Here is an 18540-nt window from a genome sequence, read left to right as displayed (position 1 = left end):
GAGCCAATCAAAGCTCATACTACAAAGCAGTTAGAATATCAGAATCTGTTGCATGGGAGCTCTTTGCAAATAACAGCTATATGATATTCGACTGCCATATAACAGATCTATGATAGAATTCCAAGATCATTATCATCTCAAGGGCTTGTGAAACTTGTATACTGCAGCACTTCTCACTGCTAACAGATGGCAACACAAGCAACTACATACCAAGTGAGCATACCATGTATTGACTACAATGCTAATTTCAGTTGAAGAGAAATTACTCATTTAACAATGATTTCAATTATTCTTTTTAAGATATGGTTTTGGAACACATGCAGATAATAGCAATGAATTAAAAACCTGAATACCTAAGTATATACCAGTTTTAATAATATATATGTAAATCTGAACACTAAGAAACTATCATGCTCTGAGTAATTCCTTTGTGCATCTAATACAGAGATTTATATGGTATTTTCATTTCTCACAGCAGGCTTGAAATTAATTTTCTAAAATAATGTTGAGTACACTTTTCACATTCTGTTTGATATGAATTATATTTAAAAAAATCTGAAAGCTTTCAGATTTTACATTATGTCCAATAGGGCTTTTTTTTTTTTTAATGTTTTGCATGTTACCTTTATTTATTAAATATCATGTTCTTTGTGCTCACCATAAAATTCAATTCAACAACAATATCGCAAACTAATTTTAAAATGAGCATATCTATAGAATTTCCAATGTACAGTCTCGCATGCTGGAGATAGGAATGTTTTTTTCGTACAGTGTTATTATTGCTTGCTTTGAAATCGCTGAGTTTGTTAATCAAAAATTCGTTAAAGTGTTAAAAAAACATGAAATCGATAATAAAACAAATTTCAAATTCCAAATTAGGGCCTCCAGATGCTCATATTTGGTGGAAGATTACATTATTCAAAATTTGATGGCTCTAGGTACTGTGGTTTTATCACAATGTGAGAAACATATATACATTTATGCAGATTCCTCATTATTTAATTTCTTTAAATATATACTGGACGATTATATTTGGTGGCAAGAATTTGAAAAGTGAATCAACATTTATACTGAAGCAATGAAAAATGCCAAAACTAAATTAATAGTCCTTCTGGGCAAACTACCCCTTTGGACTAAAAATATTTTTTCCCTTAGGCACAGCTTTTAATTATAGAAACTGCTAGAAATCACAAGCTAAATAAAATAGATAAGCAGGATATTGTATTTGGATTCTAATTTTTTTTACCATAATTTCTTGCACAATGAGCAAAATGTGACTACATGTGTGAGCAAGATACAAACTTCACAAGACTCTTTGTTATTCCTACTAATTTAGTTAAAATCAGTCAAACTACATCTTAATTAATCAAATTCTTTAAATAATAATCTGACATTCAATCATTTGCTGAACTCTTTTATATCTCATAATCTGTTCATATTTACAGATTATTTTTTATTATTTAAGTCATTTATTTTAATTATCTGCCACATGTTACTTTTAACATCATCTATCAGATCTTTTGGCATACAATCGTATCTTTTAATAAGCTGCATACACTCTGAATTTCCATATATCTTCATCACAGATTACTTTCAACAGTTCTGTTGTTTTATTTAGAGTTTTTTCGATTTTTAGACAAAATCTGCTATTAATACACTGCTCTAAATTTTACACCAATTTTAATACCTTATTTTATGTTTACAGCTGTTGGAAAGATATCTATTAATTTTTCAATAGCTAGCACCTCCTTCTATGGTCTTGGAATTTTGCATGTATTAATTCAAATTTAGTCAAAGACAAATACCAATGTGATTTTGATGCAAGGTACATCGCATGTAACATTATGTGGCCGTTTTGGGAAGTAAATTTTTTCACCTTAGATGCACAGAGGACATATGTATATGTAAAAAAAAAAATGTTTTTGCCTATTCACTAGATCATAATCTCTACAATTAATTAAATTACGGTCAGTAACTGCCAGCTACATAAATCAGAATGCAGAAATGACATCTTTTTATTACAAGCACATAAATGCAACTCCTCAACAGAATTTATCAAAACAGTTTCTCAAAAAAAGTTGAACTCCATGTTTCAACATGTGGAGGGAAAAAATCAAGCTTTTGGCTTAAAAGCTGCCAAAAGGAAATCGTCCAGATTCAAAATCATTAGTTTCAGAGAGATGGAAGGGGGGAAAATGAGGAGAATTATAAAAGAAAAACAAAAGAATAAACAGAAATTTCACAGTAGCAACTTGTTCACAGTATTATTCATTTAATGGCACATCCTGATTACCTGCACTGCCACTAAAAAGTAGCGAACTCACTGGTGAGTTTGGAAAGCATTCACAAACTGACTGCTGACTTGAGACAGAAGTCTTTGTTTGGGTGTCTTTATTTCAACAATGCATCCAGTACTGCCTATTTTTCCAGTCAAGACACAAATACTCTTTTTTCTGCTGTTGCTTTGCTCATGCACATAGCGATATGCTTTCGCTAAGAAATACATCATACAATTGCATAAACTCAGCATCAAACACAATTTCGGTACCACAATCTTAAAGTGAGAAGGAACAAAAGATTTGCATGATTCCTTTAAGTGATCCATATTATAGTCTGTGTGCAGAAAGTTAAATATGAGGTTTGTGTTGTTGTAATGACTTATTTCACTTGTCTGACAGTAACATGTCATTATATGTTTAAGTGTTTATTCTTCCCCTCCCTCCAGTTCGTTTTTGTTTTGTCAGGTTGGCCTCTAAATGCTTCATAGCTGAACTATTGGCTGGGGAAGCTGGGGGCTTCGCCATTGTAGTAACATAATAACTATACAAACATCCACACCTTCTCTGGAATTCAAACCCAGGCCCTTTGGTACGGCAGTTACAGTCATTGACAACTATCCCGTTTGGGCAGCAAACATGAGGTTTCATCAAAGATAATGAAAATAGCATGGCACAATCCATTGCTATAAAATGCTGAAATTTCCATAGGAGGGATCATAATTTGTATCAGACTGGCAAAAATGTCTGGAGAACTGGAAAGCCATCTGCAAGAAAATGCTACATGCATACCTGGGTTTCAACCTAAATACATTCTTAGCAACATTGTGAATTGCCATATAAATACTTTAGGTAACATGGTGCATTTCGTCAGCAGTATTTTTTCACAACATTTTGAAAGGGATATGTATGTTGTCATCCACTTCAAAGGAACTCCAAACTGACTTTAATTCAGTTATATGCATGATTCATATTATCCAATTAATTGTTATATAATTCTGATATAAAATATATTAATATTTAATTAGATATTCAAAATTTTATGTTCTTTGGTTAATTTTTAAATCTTCTGATGCTTTCATGCTGAGAAAATCCCAAGTTAGGAAGGATGTTTATCAAAGTACTTTTAAATATAATGAAAACAAAATTAATAACTAATGTATATATAATTTATGTTGATAAATTTTCATGTACCATCACTGATGAAAATTAAATTTAAAAATTAACTAATAAAACATTGCTTAAAACTTTATATAAAAATTTACAAATGTCTACAGTACTTTTATAAAACCCAGATTAAATAAAACTTAACAAGATCAATAAAATGTAATAAAAATACAATTCAAATGAAATACAATTTAATAATAAAAATTATTCTGAAAGTCACTAAAAGTATGGATATGGAATTCGTTCAATTTAAGTTCTATTAATGCAATAAATTTCATTCATTAGTGGGATTTATTTCCCTTAATAAGGCTAAAAATTAAAAACCTACAGATCTGGTGATCTGGGAGAAGTGGTGAAAAAGAGTTGGCAGCTATGCTATTAGCTTGAATTACAGTGTCATGTAGAGGGGAAGCAGGATGTCACATAAGCAAGGTAAATAAAAAAAAAAAAAAAAAAAAAAAAAAAAAAAAAAAAAAAAAATAGGGGAGGGGATGAACAGATCTACAGAAAAATATTCAACCAAAACAAGAACTTCACTATTATAATCTGCTGATCTTATTCATGAATCTGCTGATCTTATCGATGTAGCATGAGCAGAAAACAAAATCTTTCAGAGGAAGTTCATCTGAGACCTAAGCTTGAGCAATTCTTTTAAAACCAGATTTCTTTTTGACAAAGGGAAAAACATATTTTTCTAAGTAGCTGTACTTTAAAACCTTCTAACACATATATCCCATAGTATTCGGTCATTATGAGTAAAAGGAGTTGAACAGGACATGCAAGTTTTTAATTTATTGACTGGTTATGTTACTTTATAATGTATTTTTACCATTTACATTACACACTGAGAATTCATTTAAAATTTTTAGATTAAAAAATTGCAAATATAATTTTACTAAGCATCTAAAAATGTATCTCGTTTAATTTTTTTGACAATGTTTAAAGATAGAATTGATTGTCCAAGTTCTAAAAAGAGAACACATTAAAAAAAAAAAAAAAAAAAACTAACCTTTATTCACAGAGAATTACAGAAGCGTTCTTCAGTGGATCTTCAGGTTTATTCCAAATTTCATACGCAATTTTGCTGCAATAATGACCAATTTACAATGCAAAATAAGTGTTCAGTTGCGCAATATGAATTCATAGTTAAGTAGCAAAGCAGGGTGGGAAAGCATTACATTAAGGAGCTTTAAAAAATAAAAATAATAAAGCAGCTCGCAGACAGAAAACCAAGCATATTTAGTTTTTGATACAAAATATTAGTCATGCAGATCAAGATGAAAAACATTATTGCTTATATTTGCCGATGAACAGATTATTGCTTTCCATAAAGTCAAGAAATAGATTTCAGGTTAATTGAATTTATAGCTCTGGCAACCAGCATCCAAGGAAATACCACCATATAGCACGCATAAGCACTGAAACAGTACTACAGTGTAATTCAAACTGTTAATATTTTTAAGAGCAAGTTAAACATTATGCTATGTTGGGAACAATGATTTATATCCACAGAAAGAAACATCATATTTTTAATTACAATTTAATTTATAAACATACAATCACTGAGTACATGAAATGGAATTTTATCAACATCTTCAAACTAAACACTGCAGTAATGACAATTTAATAAATTACTGAAATAGTAAATATCAGTAATACACACAATGAGGAAAACAATTCAAAAAGACTTATTGTAACTAAATAATATGATTTTCCATACAAAGCAGTTTAATGTTATAAAGTATCTCTAAAAAATGAAATGTTTGGTTAAATAGTGATATACTGTTACTGTTCATGATCTTTAGGATTACATGTTCACTTGTAATATCTGACATGAAACCTTAAAAATTCCTTTTTTAAGTTTGCAAAATGTATTAGTCACACAAATACAGAAATTATTAAAAGTGTGACAGACAAATTAAAGGCTTTAAATATTGATTGATTCAGTGAGTAATATAAAAAATGGGATATATATATTCACTAATGAGTTCAGTTACTTTCAAAAGGTCAATAATAAAAACAACATAAATTATTCGAAAAGTTACACTTATTTCAGGTTTTTCATCATATAAAAACTTATTCTAACACATTATGACAAATGCATGATTCTTTTTGTGGGAAAATTGCAGTACAGATAGAAAAATCTCTTGAAACATACTTTAAAATAAATGATAAAAGTATATAAAAATTTGAAACTTTTAAAAGTAAATGAAAAAATTATAGAATAATAAAATCCCTTAAAATTTTAGCCACAAAATCATATTTAGCACATTTCTAATCGGAATGAAACTGTAACTATGTGTCTACATCAGTTAAGAGTACAATTATCAAACTTCATATACAAGCCATCCCCCCCCCCCAAAGAATTTTTTGTTAAGACTATCAATGACAATAAATTCAGTAATGCTAAAATACTAGTAAGGAAGTAGGAAACTGCAATTTACAGAACAGGCTAACCTCCAGTTCCATCAAACAGGAACAAAAAAGATAAAGATCAAAATTAATATTAATTACATTATATATACACAATTTACCAGCTTAAATCGTTCCTCCCCTTCAAAAAAGAGTAATTTATAGGGATGGCATCCCAGAAACTTAATTGTTACTCCCCTAAAAATATAAGAGTTTAGAAATTTATTGCTCAAAACAACTGTATAAGTATCTATGAACTAAACTTGCATACTTCTAAAACTATTGAAATATTGATTTGTTTTTACTAGATTTTCTGTGTCATAAGCATAATCATTTCCTGTGTCACACATAAGCCTATGCCAAAAGCCTAAAATCTGCTTCTTGTCTATCACGCTAACCTTAAGAAATTAAATCAGAGGGGCATTAATTAGAATGTCTTATGCATTCCAACAAACAAAACAATCTCACAAGGGTATGTTTTTAAAGCAGCAATATTCTGTAATAATTAAAACCCCTTTTATTAAAAAAATATATATTTCTTGAATACAGAATACCCTTTTTGGAAAACTCCATCCGATCACATCTTAAAATGCACAATATATCAAAACCAAATCCTTACAATTTTTTTCATTTATGCACAAATGTAAATAGTTAATGAAATAATTAACTGTTTGTCTTTGCAAGCATCTTTTAAGCTAGTAATAAATGCCCATCATGAGTTCAAGTTGCACAGCATCTTTTCAAAAAATTAAATTCAACAGTTTGGCAATATCAATAGTATGTGCCATCTATTAGTAAACACGTAAATTAAAATGTAACTTAGGTCCCATCCCCTTAAAAAAAATCTGCCTCTTTGATGAGCCTCAGGTTGCAAACCATAATTTGATATGTAATTTAGATATTCAAACTGTAATATGTTAATTTTATGTGCTTTTTAAAAAAATATTTAATCAGATATTTTACATGTGCATGAAATGCAAGCTTTTGTTCCAAGCCCTTGCATGAAATTTTTTAAATTTTAAATGATCCTATAGCTTGAAAAGTTAAATGTTGTGCATTTAACCATTATGTATGAAAGTTTAATTTCTAGTGCATTATAATGATGCATGCAAAAGTTATTCATTACAGTGAATTATATTGTATAAAATATGAGGAGATGTGGTTCATAGAAGGGTTAAAATCCTTATGTAGGTAAACTGGTTTAAAAATTGAATTGGACAAAACTATTTGTATTAAACTATTTCAACCAATTTATTTTCTTGTAGTTAGAAAGAAACATATTTTCTGCAATTAAATGAGAAATAGACTAAATTCAGAGCAATACAAATGTGTCAGCAAACTGCATGTTAAGGAAAATATTTCATAAAAATTTGTATACTCATAATGACATATACCTTTGCAACATTCAAATCAATATCTTTATTTCACGTGAATTTACACTGATTTTTCATCTTTTTACTCTGCCACATATCCAGATTACTACACAATAAGGTTTGCTCTTTCATGATGTCAATGAGGGCATCACTGAAACAAAATCTACTTAAAATCAAATATTCCATACTCGCTTTGTGTCTTTGTTTCTCCCACTTCAGTACATCAAGTGTGAGCATTGGAAAGAGCCTAACCTTGTTTGTCTACTGACTTTGGAATACTCATTCATATTAAATGAAACCTTGGCCTTCCTGAATGTTACATGAAGAAAAACAGGTTCCTGATATCAGGCAATGAGAAACTGTTCTGGTCATGTGCATGTGACAAGTGTAGTGTTACTTTGCCTCTACTGCGATGATAGATGTGTTCAATGAGTGTGCATTGCCTTGATAGTACATTTTCGGCTGTGGTGTTTCAACAATGAAATTCACTTCACATATCTCCTTTTGTTCAGTTGTTCCATAAGTATAGATATAACAGTTCATTTGATTGGCTAGGTCTTGCATTATCCAACAGGTTTTTACAACAATGAAAGAAACATGCACTCTGCTAATAGGCAGTTTTTAATCAAATAAAATTTCTACAATATATGGTTAGCATCCCTTATAAATGTTGATACACTTGTTACTTTTGGCCAATAAAAAATAAAAGAAAGAAAGAAGAATGAATAAAACTACTTACTGTTCTTAAGCTTACTCAAGAACTGTGAAATACACACATTCTTTACAATAAGCACAACATTGAATGCAAGTATCATTTGATTTAAAGCCTTAATACACATGATTGTTGTTTGCTGTGTGCCATCATGAACCTCTTTTTCCAGAAACGTTTGGGTAAAAGTCAAGGCTACATTTAAAAATGAATGACTTTTCTCTATCTACACAGAGAAATTTTTAGTCTTACTGTCACTTTTTCATTTGACCAAACCATATAGATGTATTCAAAAAGTATATTTAATATCCTTATGTATTCTGCATCATTATTCCTAGACTTAATATGTGAGTAAATGAAGGTGATTTATTTCACAATAAAGTTAAGAAACCAAATTAATAAATTTTATACACAAAATAAACATTTCAATAGATTCCACCACAACAAGAAAGTACTTAGGAACAGAATCTGTTGTTAGGACTTTATACAAAAGGTAAATTTACAGCAAACCTACTTATTTTTAAAAATAAATAATTAGATTTGAAAAGAATGAATCATATTTGCATATGAAATTAAAATACTTTTTAGACAGTGTTAAAATGTTACAATTAATAAACACACACACACACACGTATATATATATATATATAGTTCGAATAAATTAAATATCACATTTTTTTCAATGTATAAATACCCTGCAACTTCATTACAAAATCTTCTGCCTAAACTATATAAATTATTTTATTATGGGCTAGACTATAAAATGCTAATCAATGAAAACTGAAACCAATGTGGCATCCAAATATTTATATCCATAATGCCTCGAAAAACTGTTTCTCCTTCTCATATTAAGCTCTGAAATAATTTCATAGATTGACAGTCAAACACAACAAATGAAGTGATACACATGTGTGTATCCATCTTCTATTTTGCAATAAAGTATATGGATCACCCCCCCCCCGAAATGAGACATTTAAACATCCTCTTTGTTAGCATGATAATGACTGCAAACAATGTCTGAAATACTACTGAACTTATATGAACACAAATTTAAAAACATGGATAAAAAAACCTATCCAAAAGTACTAGAGTATAAAGAAATAATTTATAACCTATTTTGAAATAGATAACTTACTACTTGAACCAAACATGCTTTTGCTCGAATTTCGTCCAATGTCAGCTAATGAACGTATTAGAGGCAATCTGGAACCTTTATCTACTTTATCATGCTTGCGTTCATGCTGATGCCGATGACGACGCAGCAGAGCTTCTTTTATTCTATCACGAGCTTCCAATTGCAGATGACCAGCATTGACAATATTCTCTAATACAAGATCTAAAATATACATTTGAATTTTAAATGATGAAGTATTCACAACCGAAACAAGGGCAAAAAGTTTCTTAAGATGATTTCACACTCATAAAAATGTTCAGATACTTTCCATTTCTAAAAATACATTTTAAATAAGTTATAAAACATAAAAATAAAATTATAGTTTTTTAAATTATAAACAAATTTTTTAATCAAAATATTCAGCATTTTTACCAAACTCAAAATAAAAAGCTTACAAGTATTTCCTCATAAGAATGAAAAAAATGTCACAAGATTCACTGAATATTACAGGAAATCAAACAAAATCATCTGCAATACAAAAATTTAAGGCACTGTATTTGCATTAAACACAACATGTGATATCTATAAAAACTCCACTTTGAAATAATTCTTCAAAAAATGTTCTCTGAATTCACGTTATTTAAAATTTTTTAAATCTTGGCTGCTTTAAAAAAAATGCTTTTCAAAATCCATAAATTAATTTCCAATCAGAAAAAGATATGTCTATTGTAAAAATGAAAAAATTATTATTATTATTATATTTAAGCATCTAATAGTTTTGGGAACAATAAAATTTTATTCATAGCATGCTACAGAATACTATTACATATTAAAAAAGTCAAAGAGAAAAATGAGTGTGGCATGCATGCAGTCAGTCGATCAATCTTCAAAAATGTTTAACAATATTTTTACCTCAAACATTATGTATAGTGAAATTTTTGATTAATTTCATGAGTTGTTTCTTTCCGTGAACTATATTACTCACTGTTGTGCAAAGCTGGAGTTATAATTAAAAATAATTGATTTATCTTTGTTTAATATTTATTTAATATTATGTATTTACTGTCATTTAATCTTATGACCAAGTCTCAAGATATGTATACAGTTTAAATTTAGATTTATTCTCTACTTTTTAATTCTCTCATTCTCATTCTTATAGAATTAACATTGTAATGTCAAAAGTCGTTAATCCAGACTCGTCGGGACTTCGGCGATTCCAGATTATCGATTTTTCCGGATTACAGATCATCAGTTTAAATCTGGTAAGATGACATGCAGAAATTACAAAATTAAAATATGAAACCGTAATTTATGAAGTAAAGAACAATTATGATCTAAAGGGTATCAAAATTTACAAAAAAAAGCTTAATATTTATTTGTTTACTTTATTAAACATTTCTTTCAATGTAAGTTGTTTAAGTTGCTTCGTTTCATGTGATAATACTTTCTCTTTAATTCTATTAAACAGACATAATTTCTTGTTTAGTTACAAAGTTCCGCTGTTCAAGTCCTATAATTGCTTTAAATCATATCAAAGACGAGTACATGACATGAAATACTACATTTAGTAAGGAATTATAAGCCAAATAAAATAAAAACATCTGCCGTGAAGATAAGGATAGTGCTGACAAATCAACTTCCAATTCATTAGGCGCCACGGCATTTCCCCCCCTCCCCAGAGCAGCCTGAAATTGATAAACAGATTTCGGAACATACTTTCGCTTTGTAAATCCTTTACATATTAGTAAATATATATCGGAAATTCTATTTGACATAATTGAAAGTTCAAGCTTACTTTTATAAAGTTTCTCTAACAGTCTGCAAAAAATAATAAGCCGGATCCAATTCAAAGATTAAGGAACAACGCAATCTGCAACATTAACTGAATTAGATAATTTTAGCTTAGCTTCTTATACCATCCGTTATATATTAAACGCGCATGTGCACACACATACTTGCAGCCGTAAAGGTCTTACGTGCACGCGTAAACACCTATGCGCGTGCGTCAAAGCGACGCATGTGCAGAAAGTTTGTAGCTTTGAGGTCCGGATTATGGGTGTCCAAATTAACGACTTTTGACTGTAGTAAGTTTCACATGTTCACTTCTTTGATTTGTTAGAGAGTTAGGAGCTTATAAGTAATGAATGATTCTTCGAGAATATAATGAAATACTGTCAAAAACTATGAAATACTGAAGACTGAGTCTTCCTAAACTTAAAGCAGAACTTTATTAATCATATAGAATTATCATAAATCTGAATATTTAAAAGAGTTGTCTGGTATAAAGGATACAAAGCCCAGATAGCAAGTTAAAATTCCTACATCAGTAGAAGAGCAAGAAACTTCAGTTTTTGGAGGGGGAGCCTCAAAATCAATGAGATATACAATTTCCGAATATCAAACTATGGAAGAAGAGGTTTGTATGGCAGATCGGAGCATGCAAGGGCTATTATCTGCCTAATGGGGATGCTTTCCTGGGGGATTTCCTAGGAAAACTGGCATGTATCTCCACTACAAATGGCAAAAACCATGAAAATATTCATGCAGCCCACCCAGTTATTGGGATGGAGGAGGAGAGGTTAAGGTAGAGTGGTGTGTCTTGCTCTTTGAAACCATAAGGTCATTGATATTGAAATAGATCAATACAAACAATGAAATTTGGAATAATCAGTGCAAAAACTTATTTTGCAAATTAATTCCAAATTCTACAAGATAATGAAATTAAGTACAAAACTATAAAAGTGAGCCTCTGGCTGCTGTTTATTACTCTTGAAACATTCAGAATATCTCCTAACTGTCTAGATTTTAAACTTATTAAACAAATTTGGTAAGAAATGGAATTTAACATCCAAAAGTATTTGCTCAGTTGACATTAGCAATGCATGATGATGAAGAAAACATTTGGCTGGAAATAAAATAACTGAATTCATGCTAAAAAGATTAAATTGTGTTTCTCAATAGCTTATAATACTCTACTAAGATGTTTTACAAATTCAGATTTTTATTATTTATTTATTTACACTTGCTAGAAAAACAAGTATTGGATTACTTGACATGACTTCTTTTGTTCAAAACAGACATTAATTTTTAAGCTCAATGTTTTAATTTAAGAAAGTAATACTTTATGCAAGATTAACATTAGATAAATGTTATGCTTTGAAGAAAATCACATTTTGTGTTTAGTTTAATGCATTTGAAATACTTTGTTTTTGGGAAATCAAAAGTGGCCAGTTGCTTTTGTAATACACTTTATATTAAATCGTGCATTCTGTATATATTTAAAACTCAAATTATAATACAATACAGCTTTATCACTTTAATTATGAATTAAATGTCTGAGTTCAAGGATTTATTATTAAATCAAATTCTCCGAGTTTTGCATAAACCTCATTTATAGATTGAAAAACAAAGAATAAATAGTGAAATCAAATGGTTTTTCTTTTACTATTAAATTAAAATTCTATGGAAAACTTTTAAATTATGCAGGATTTTTAAGAAACATAATTTCTCATTTTGATTAAAAATTAGGTCAACAGTAGGTAAATTATGAACAAATCTACAGCATTAGTTATGAACATCATATGATTAACAGACTAGAATTTCACAGTTATTTCTATCATGCCTCGATAATTCTTAGAATTTTAAGCTATATAATCTTAAAAATTGATTTTTCAAACATTCAACAATATAATCATCAATTTAAAAAAAAGTATTAAAGTACAGTGAATAAAAGTTTACATATATTGGAACAATTATTTTAAATACAATACTAAGCTGAATACAATTTTAAATGAAACTTTATGTGTATAAGCATTAACAATGTAAATAAAAGATACGAAAAAAGCAATTAAGTAACATTTTCTAACTCAATTTCAAAGGGATTCAAATTTAATGCTATTTAACTATTGCTGTAATAAAAAAAAAATTAATCTACAAAGTTATAACATAAATTTAAACATAATTAAAACCTAATTTAACCAAATGAATGACAAGTTATAAAATTTTATAACAAATAATAAAAATATAAAAAAATTCCCACCTGAAATTTGATCGAGGTTAGTTGCTTCTAAATCTAGCATTACAGTGCCATTAAGAATACAACTTCGTAATTCAAATAAAGAATGTAAAGATATAGTAGCTACATGTGGTTTTGACCATCGATTTCCCCCTTCTTCAACATCTTCTTCAAACTTTATCCATCTATTAAAATATAACAATAGTTGACAAATAAATTGCCAAAAAAATCATGACTTTGATGCACTTTATTACACTGCTTAAAATAAAAAGTAGGCAACTTTTTATTTTAATATTGTTACATTTATTTTTATCAACACTTTATTAAAAAAAATTTTATTTCAAACAACTGTTTCATATGAGCATTAACTGGAGAAGGTAAGTTGCTCCAATGAGCAAAACCAAGTGCTTGGACAGTCATGATTTCTTATGACTGCCAAGCACAATTTTTAGGAAATTTATATATTAAAAAAACTGGCTCTTGGTTACAATTAACTACAAAACTACACATGCATATTCACTAAAACTAAAATTATCCAAACAGACTTTTTAAGGCAATTTAAAAAGATAAAATTGATTATATTTTTAAGAATGCATTAAATTGACTTAGATCACATACAACCTCATTAAAATCAAAAACCCGTCATAATGCATAAATAACAAGTTACTACAAATCCCTCGGCAATATAACACAAAAAGTATAAACAAAACCTTGAACTGTGAGTAACTTGGCTAGTAAATGAAACAAAACAGCCAAAATTTGTTATAAAACTTGATAACAAGCAATGCCAAGAGTAGAAAGTATGCGCTTTGCCTATCAAGTGTCATTAAAATAGCTAGTTGTTGATAAAATTGTCTCCTTGAAGGAAGACCATGGGATTAGAGACAAGGAAGAAAAACATGCTAATGAAGAACTAATGCAGTAACACATCCAGGAGCTAAAAACTAAGGAACTAATGGATCTGCATTACAAGCAACAACAATACAGCGTAGTTCTCACCTATGAAGACACACACACACAAAAAAAAAAAAAAAAAAAAAAAATTAAGAGAGAGATTGAGAAATCCCTTGCTTTAAATGAGATTAGAGAGATATGTAAAACATCATAAAGAATGTAAAATTTTATAGAAAATGACCATACAAATAAATAATAGCAGCAATTAACCTAATGACAATACAATGTCATATTTCTGGAAAATCAGTAAAAGGAGATGAAAGCAACTTTCATTGTTAAAGTCATGCAAAAAAAATATTCCAGTAAGTTAACAGCAGTAAATTTGTTAACCATGGTTCTTTTCAAAAGCAAATTGCAGAATAATCCATTCTAATGTTCTTAATAAATCCGATGATTATGTTCTAAAATCTACTCTCCTTTGTCAAATAATCTTCCATTGCTCAAAACTGGATAAAATTAATCAGATCCCGACTCTAGAAAGGTGAACGACACATATAAAAATTTTACACAGACTTCAGATTCATCTTGAGCACAAACAATAACAATATTAACAATTTTATAATTTTTTTTTTTAATCTACATAATTACAGTAGACTGTTGGTTTTACTACAGTAGGGTGGATAAGTAATGCAGGATTTTAACCTGCCAAAAAAAAAGTCCACAAAGTGGATACAGTCAAAAGTCGTTAATCCGGACCTCAAAGCTACAAACTTTCTGCGCATGCGTCACGTTCATGCATGCGCACAGGCATTTACAAGAGCGCGTAAGACCTTTACGGCTGCGAATATGTTTGTGCGCATGCACGTTTAATGTGTAACGGAGTATAAGTTAAGCTAAAATTATCTAATTCAGTTAATGTTGCAGATTGCGTTGTTCCTTAATCTTCGAATTGGATCCGACTTATTATTTTTTGCAGACTGTTAGAGCAATTTCATAAAAGTAAGCTTGAACTTTCGATTATTTCAAATAGAATTTCCAATATATATTTACTAATATGCATCTACAAAGCGAAAGTATGTTTTGAAATCCGAAATCTGTTTATCAATTTCACAGGGCGGATTGGAAGTTGATCTGTCAGCACTATCCTTATCTTCAGGGCAGATGTTTTTATTTTATTTGGCTTATAATTCCTTACTAAGTGTAGTATTTCATCTCGATGTACTCCGTCTTTGATATGATTTAAATCAAGTTCCTCGTCTTTGATATGATTTAAATCAAGTTCCTCGTCATTATCATTATAATTCGCTTCCGATAGTGAAGAAAGTGACCCAGAGGTTATTGAAAACGAAAACATTTCGATTGACAAATTAGTCGGTATTCTCAACACAGCAATTATAGGACTTGAACAGCGGAACTTTGTAACTAAACAAGAAATTATGTCTGTTTAATAGAATTAAAGAGAAAGTATTATGACATTAAATGAAGCAACTTACATTGAAAGAAATGTTTAATAAAGTAAACAAATAAATATTAAGCCTTTTTCTTTTTGTAAATTTTGATACCCTTTAGATCATAATTGTTCTTTATTTCATAAATTACGGTTTCATATTTTTAATTTTGTAATTTCTGCATGCCATCTTACCAGATTTAAACTGATGATCTATAATCCGGAATCGCCGAAGTCCCAATGAGTCCGGATTAACGACTTTTGACTGTATTATAATACAATTTTTTATAGGTTATTACAATTTTGAAGCTAAGCCTTTACTTTCTCAATTATAATGAATTAACTTCACTAATTTGTTATTATCTAATTGCTGCCATATGCTAAGCTGCATTTTCATTCATAGAATAGTTTTGCCCACAGAAACCAATCCAAAGATTTTTCCTATATAGCCTGATTTTAACAGTGAATGTTAATGCTGAGGGTAGTTTAAGAAGTTCTAATCTTGAGCACAAGCAATGGTAACCAAGGGATATGGATGATGATGAACTGAAGATGCTGCTAGAGCCTTCCACATGGACTCTAGCTAAAAACTATAAAGAATGAATAATTTGTTCTTTTGCTCACAAGAAATAAAGTGGAGAATTTTTTAAGGTGAACTATAACTGAAGAATGAGAAATAAATTTTTTATGCTGATTCTACCTGAAAAACACAGTCGAACGTAAAAGAAAAGCCCACGTCTTGCAGAAAATCAAAACACTATTCCAAAGTTTCTTCTCTCCATCTGATGAAAGATACGGTTTATTTTGAACTACTCGAAAATAACCAAACCATTAACGTAAACATCTGTTACCATCAGTTATATCATTTGAAATGGTCTTTAATCACAACTCAAGCTTGTATTGATCAACAGACCTGAAATGATTCTTCATCAGGTTAAAGATAAATACAAGTTAAGGTATTAAGATGACTCATTGCAACACTTTTTTTCTCCTTTCTTCCCTTTCTGGCATAAATTTCTACAACAAACATGAGATCAAAAATGCAATAAAATAATATTTTTCAGTTATAAAAGTTGATTGAAAAGTTGCCAGACACATGGACAGAAAATGAGAATACGATATTATTAAGAATATTTATGCAGCTACTTTTTTTCCATTTGCAATTGTCTGCCTCAATTCAGCATTACTTTCAGGGCATTTTGAATGTATTTCACATAAAATACCAATAAACATACTTTTATTCAAAAATATATGCAGTAGTTTATTTTCTCGAAAACACATCATAATGACAACAAACATAAGCTACATAAAATACAATTATTTATGACCTAGCAGTTTCCCTCCATTCCATTTCATCTCCTTCATAATGAAGTTCTTCCATTTCACTGAACAAGGGATGAGATTCGTGAGTGCCATCTTCATCTTCACCCAATATAAAATGAACACGTTCTGCTGGTGGTGTGACTATTAGGAAAAGAAAACAAACATGTTTTACAATAATAAATTTTCAAATACAATATCTTTTGAAGACATATGTACATGTAACACATAACTAATTAAAAGAATGACAAATACCACTGAAAATATTTTATGCATTAATATAAGAGTATATTTTAAGCAAGAACAAATACATTTTAAATAAGTACAGACAAAAAATAATCATTTAAAAAACTATGTATCAAATTATCATTGTGGCTCATGCTTCATCAGCTTTAATCTGTACTTATGAATATTAGTAAAATCAAAATACTGCTTTAGAATTAATTGCATCGAAACAAATAATAGCAAAGTAATCAGATCATAGTTAATTAATGAAAAGTTTTTAACTCTGTCTTGTTTAATTTGCTTTAAAAAATAGAGTAAAGTTATTATATCAAATATATTAAAATTAATAAAAAATTCATATTCATTTAAAAAGGTGAAATTACTAAATCAGTAAAATCTTAAAAATCATGCAAAATTTTATATACTAATTGCAGCACGAAATGCAAACTGATATAATTTTTTTAAAATCTTTGTTACACGCAAATTGCCCCAAGTTCGAAATATTAAATATGTATTACAATAAAACCTAGAACAAAAATTTCATACAGTAAAATGTTTTTTGTGCAAATTTTAATTGAATGAAAAATGTCTGGACTTTTAACAGGTTAAATTCAGTCAGTTGTGAAGAGTTAAAATTTTCTCAGGTTCGACTACAGTATTAACAGTTATTACTATTTTATCCAGTGCAGAGCTATTAACTGCCAAAAATCAGTAATTTTGCTTTATAGTTGCTCTTTAATGTTTGGAAAAATTTTAATTTCAGTCAAAAGACTGAAGTCAAAAATTAGATATTTGAACCCTTCCCTCACCTTTGATACATACTTATTGATACGTTATTATGATAGACCACCTTTGATACATCATTATACCTACTTTGTTATAAATATCCCTTATAAAAAAGGGGAAAAAAATTATTTAAGAAAAAAATGCAGGAAAGCTTTTATTTACCTGGCCTATGTAATTCGTTGGGATATTCAGCAGATGTTCCATCTTCCCTTTTTTTATGTCCATTTTTGTGATGATGCCGATGCCTTCTATGATGACTACGTCTGTGGTAACCAGGAACATGCAAACCAACATAGACAGTATGAGCTCTGTGTCCTACAGAAGATAATTCCTCATTTTTAGTAAAGACAAAAAGAACTATTTCAAAAGCATTTAAAATAATAATAAGAAAAGCATGCATATGAAAGAAAAATAAATACTTTACAACGATTTAATTTTCCTTCTTCAATAACTTCCATGCCATATAGACCAATAAAAATATATATGTATAAATTACTTCTCATAATACATTCTCCAAAGAAAATTAAAGCATCTTCTGAATATTAACCTGAACATAACTTTTTATTGATATTTAATGATAATGAAGCCAAGTTCCAAATTTATGAATATGAAAACAAATAGATAATAAAAAGTGGTATTACAATTATAATAGCATAGGCCGATAAAACTTCTACGAATTTAATAGATATTTTTATTAAGATATTATTTAAGACATCGTTTTTTAAGGTTGTTAAACTAGGAATGTCAAATCTGAAGATTACATCTTCCTCATATCTTTCATGTTTTATACGACTAAAATTTA

At 29.2% G+C, this 18540-nt stretch overlaps 1 protein-coding gene across 6 annotated transcripts in view; it reads right to left on the bottom strand.

Annotated features, from left to right (window-relative positions):
- Window positions 1–18540, bottom strand: part of Ndae1 (Na[+]-driven anion exchanger 1) — a 294988-nt gene that overhangs the window by 91069 nt on the left and 185379 nt on the right. For all 6 annotated transcript variants that reach the window (XM_085822524.1, XM_085822520.1, XM_085822519.1 and 3 more), the window contains 4 exons: window positions 17901–18053; window positions 16736–16871; window positions 13091–13251; window positions 9073–9273 (listed from right to left, as the gene is read on the bottom strand). In XM_085822524.1, coding sequence (XP_085678650.1) covers window positions 9073–9273; window positions 13091–13251; window positions 16736–16871; window positions 17901–18053 — 651 coding nt within the window. The remainder of the gene's footprint in view (window positions 1–9072; window positions 9274–13090; window positions 13252–16735; window positions 16872–17900; window positions 18054–18540) is intronic.

The sequence above is a fragment of the Stegodyphus dumicola genome, chromosome 8, assembly GCF_044657685.1.
Source record: "Stegodyphus dumicola isolate Sdum_Otavi_A_Nest chromosome 8, ASM4465768v1".
In the NCBI taxonomy this organism is placed as follows: Eukaryota; Metazoa; Arthropoda; class Arachnida; order Araneae; family Eresidae; genus Stegodyphus; species Stegodyphus dumicola.
Note: the sequence above shows the minus strand (reverse complement) of the source record. Positions and strands in the feature narration are given on the sequence as shown.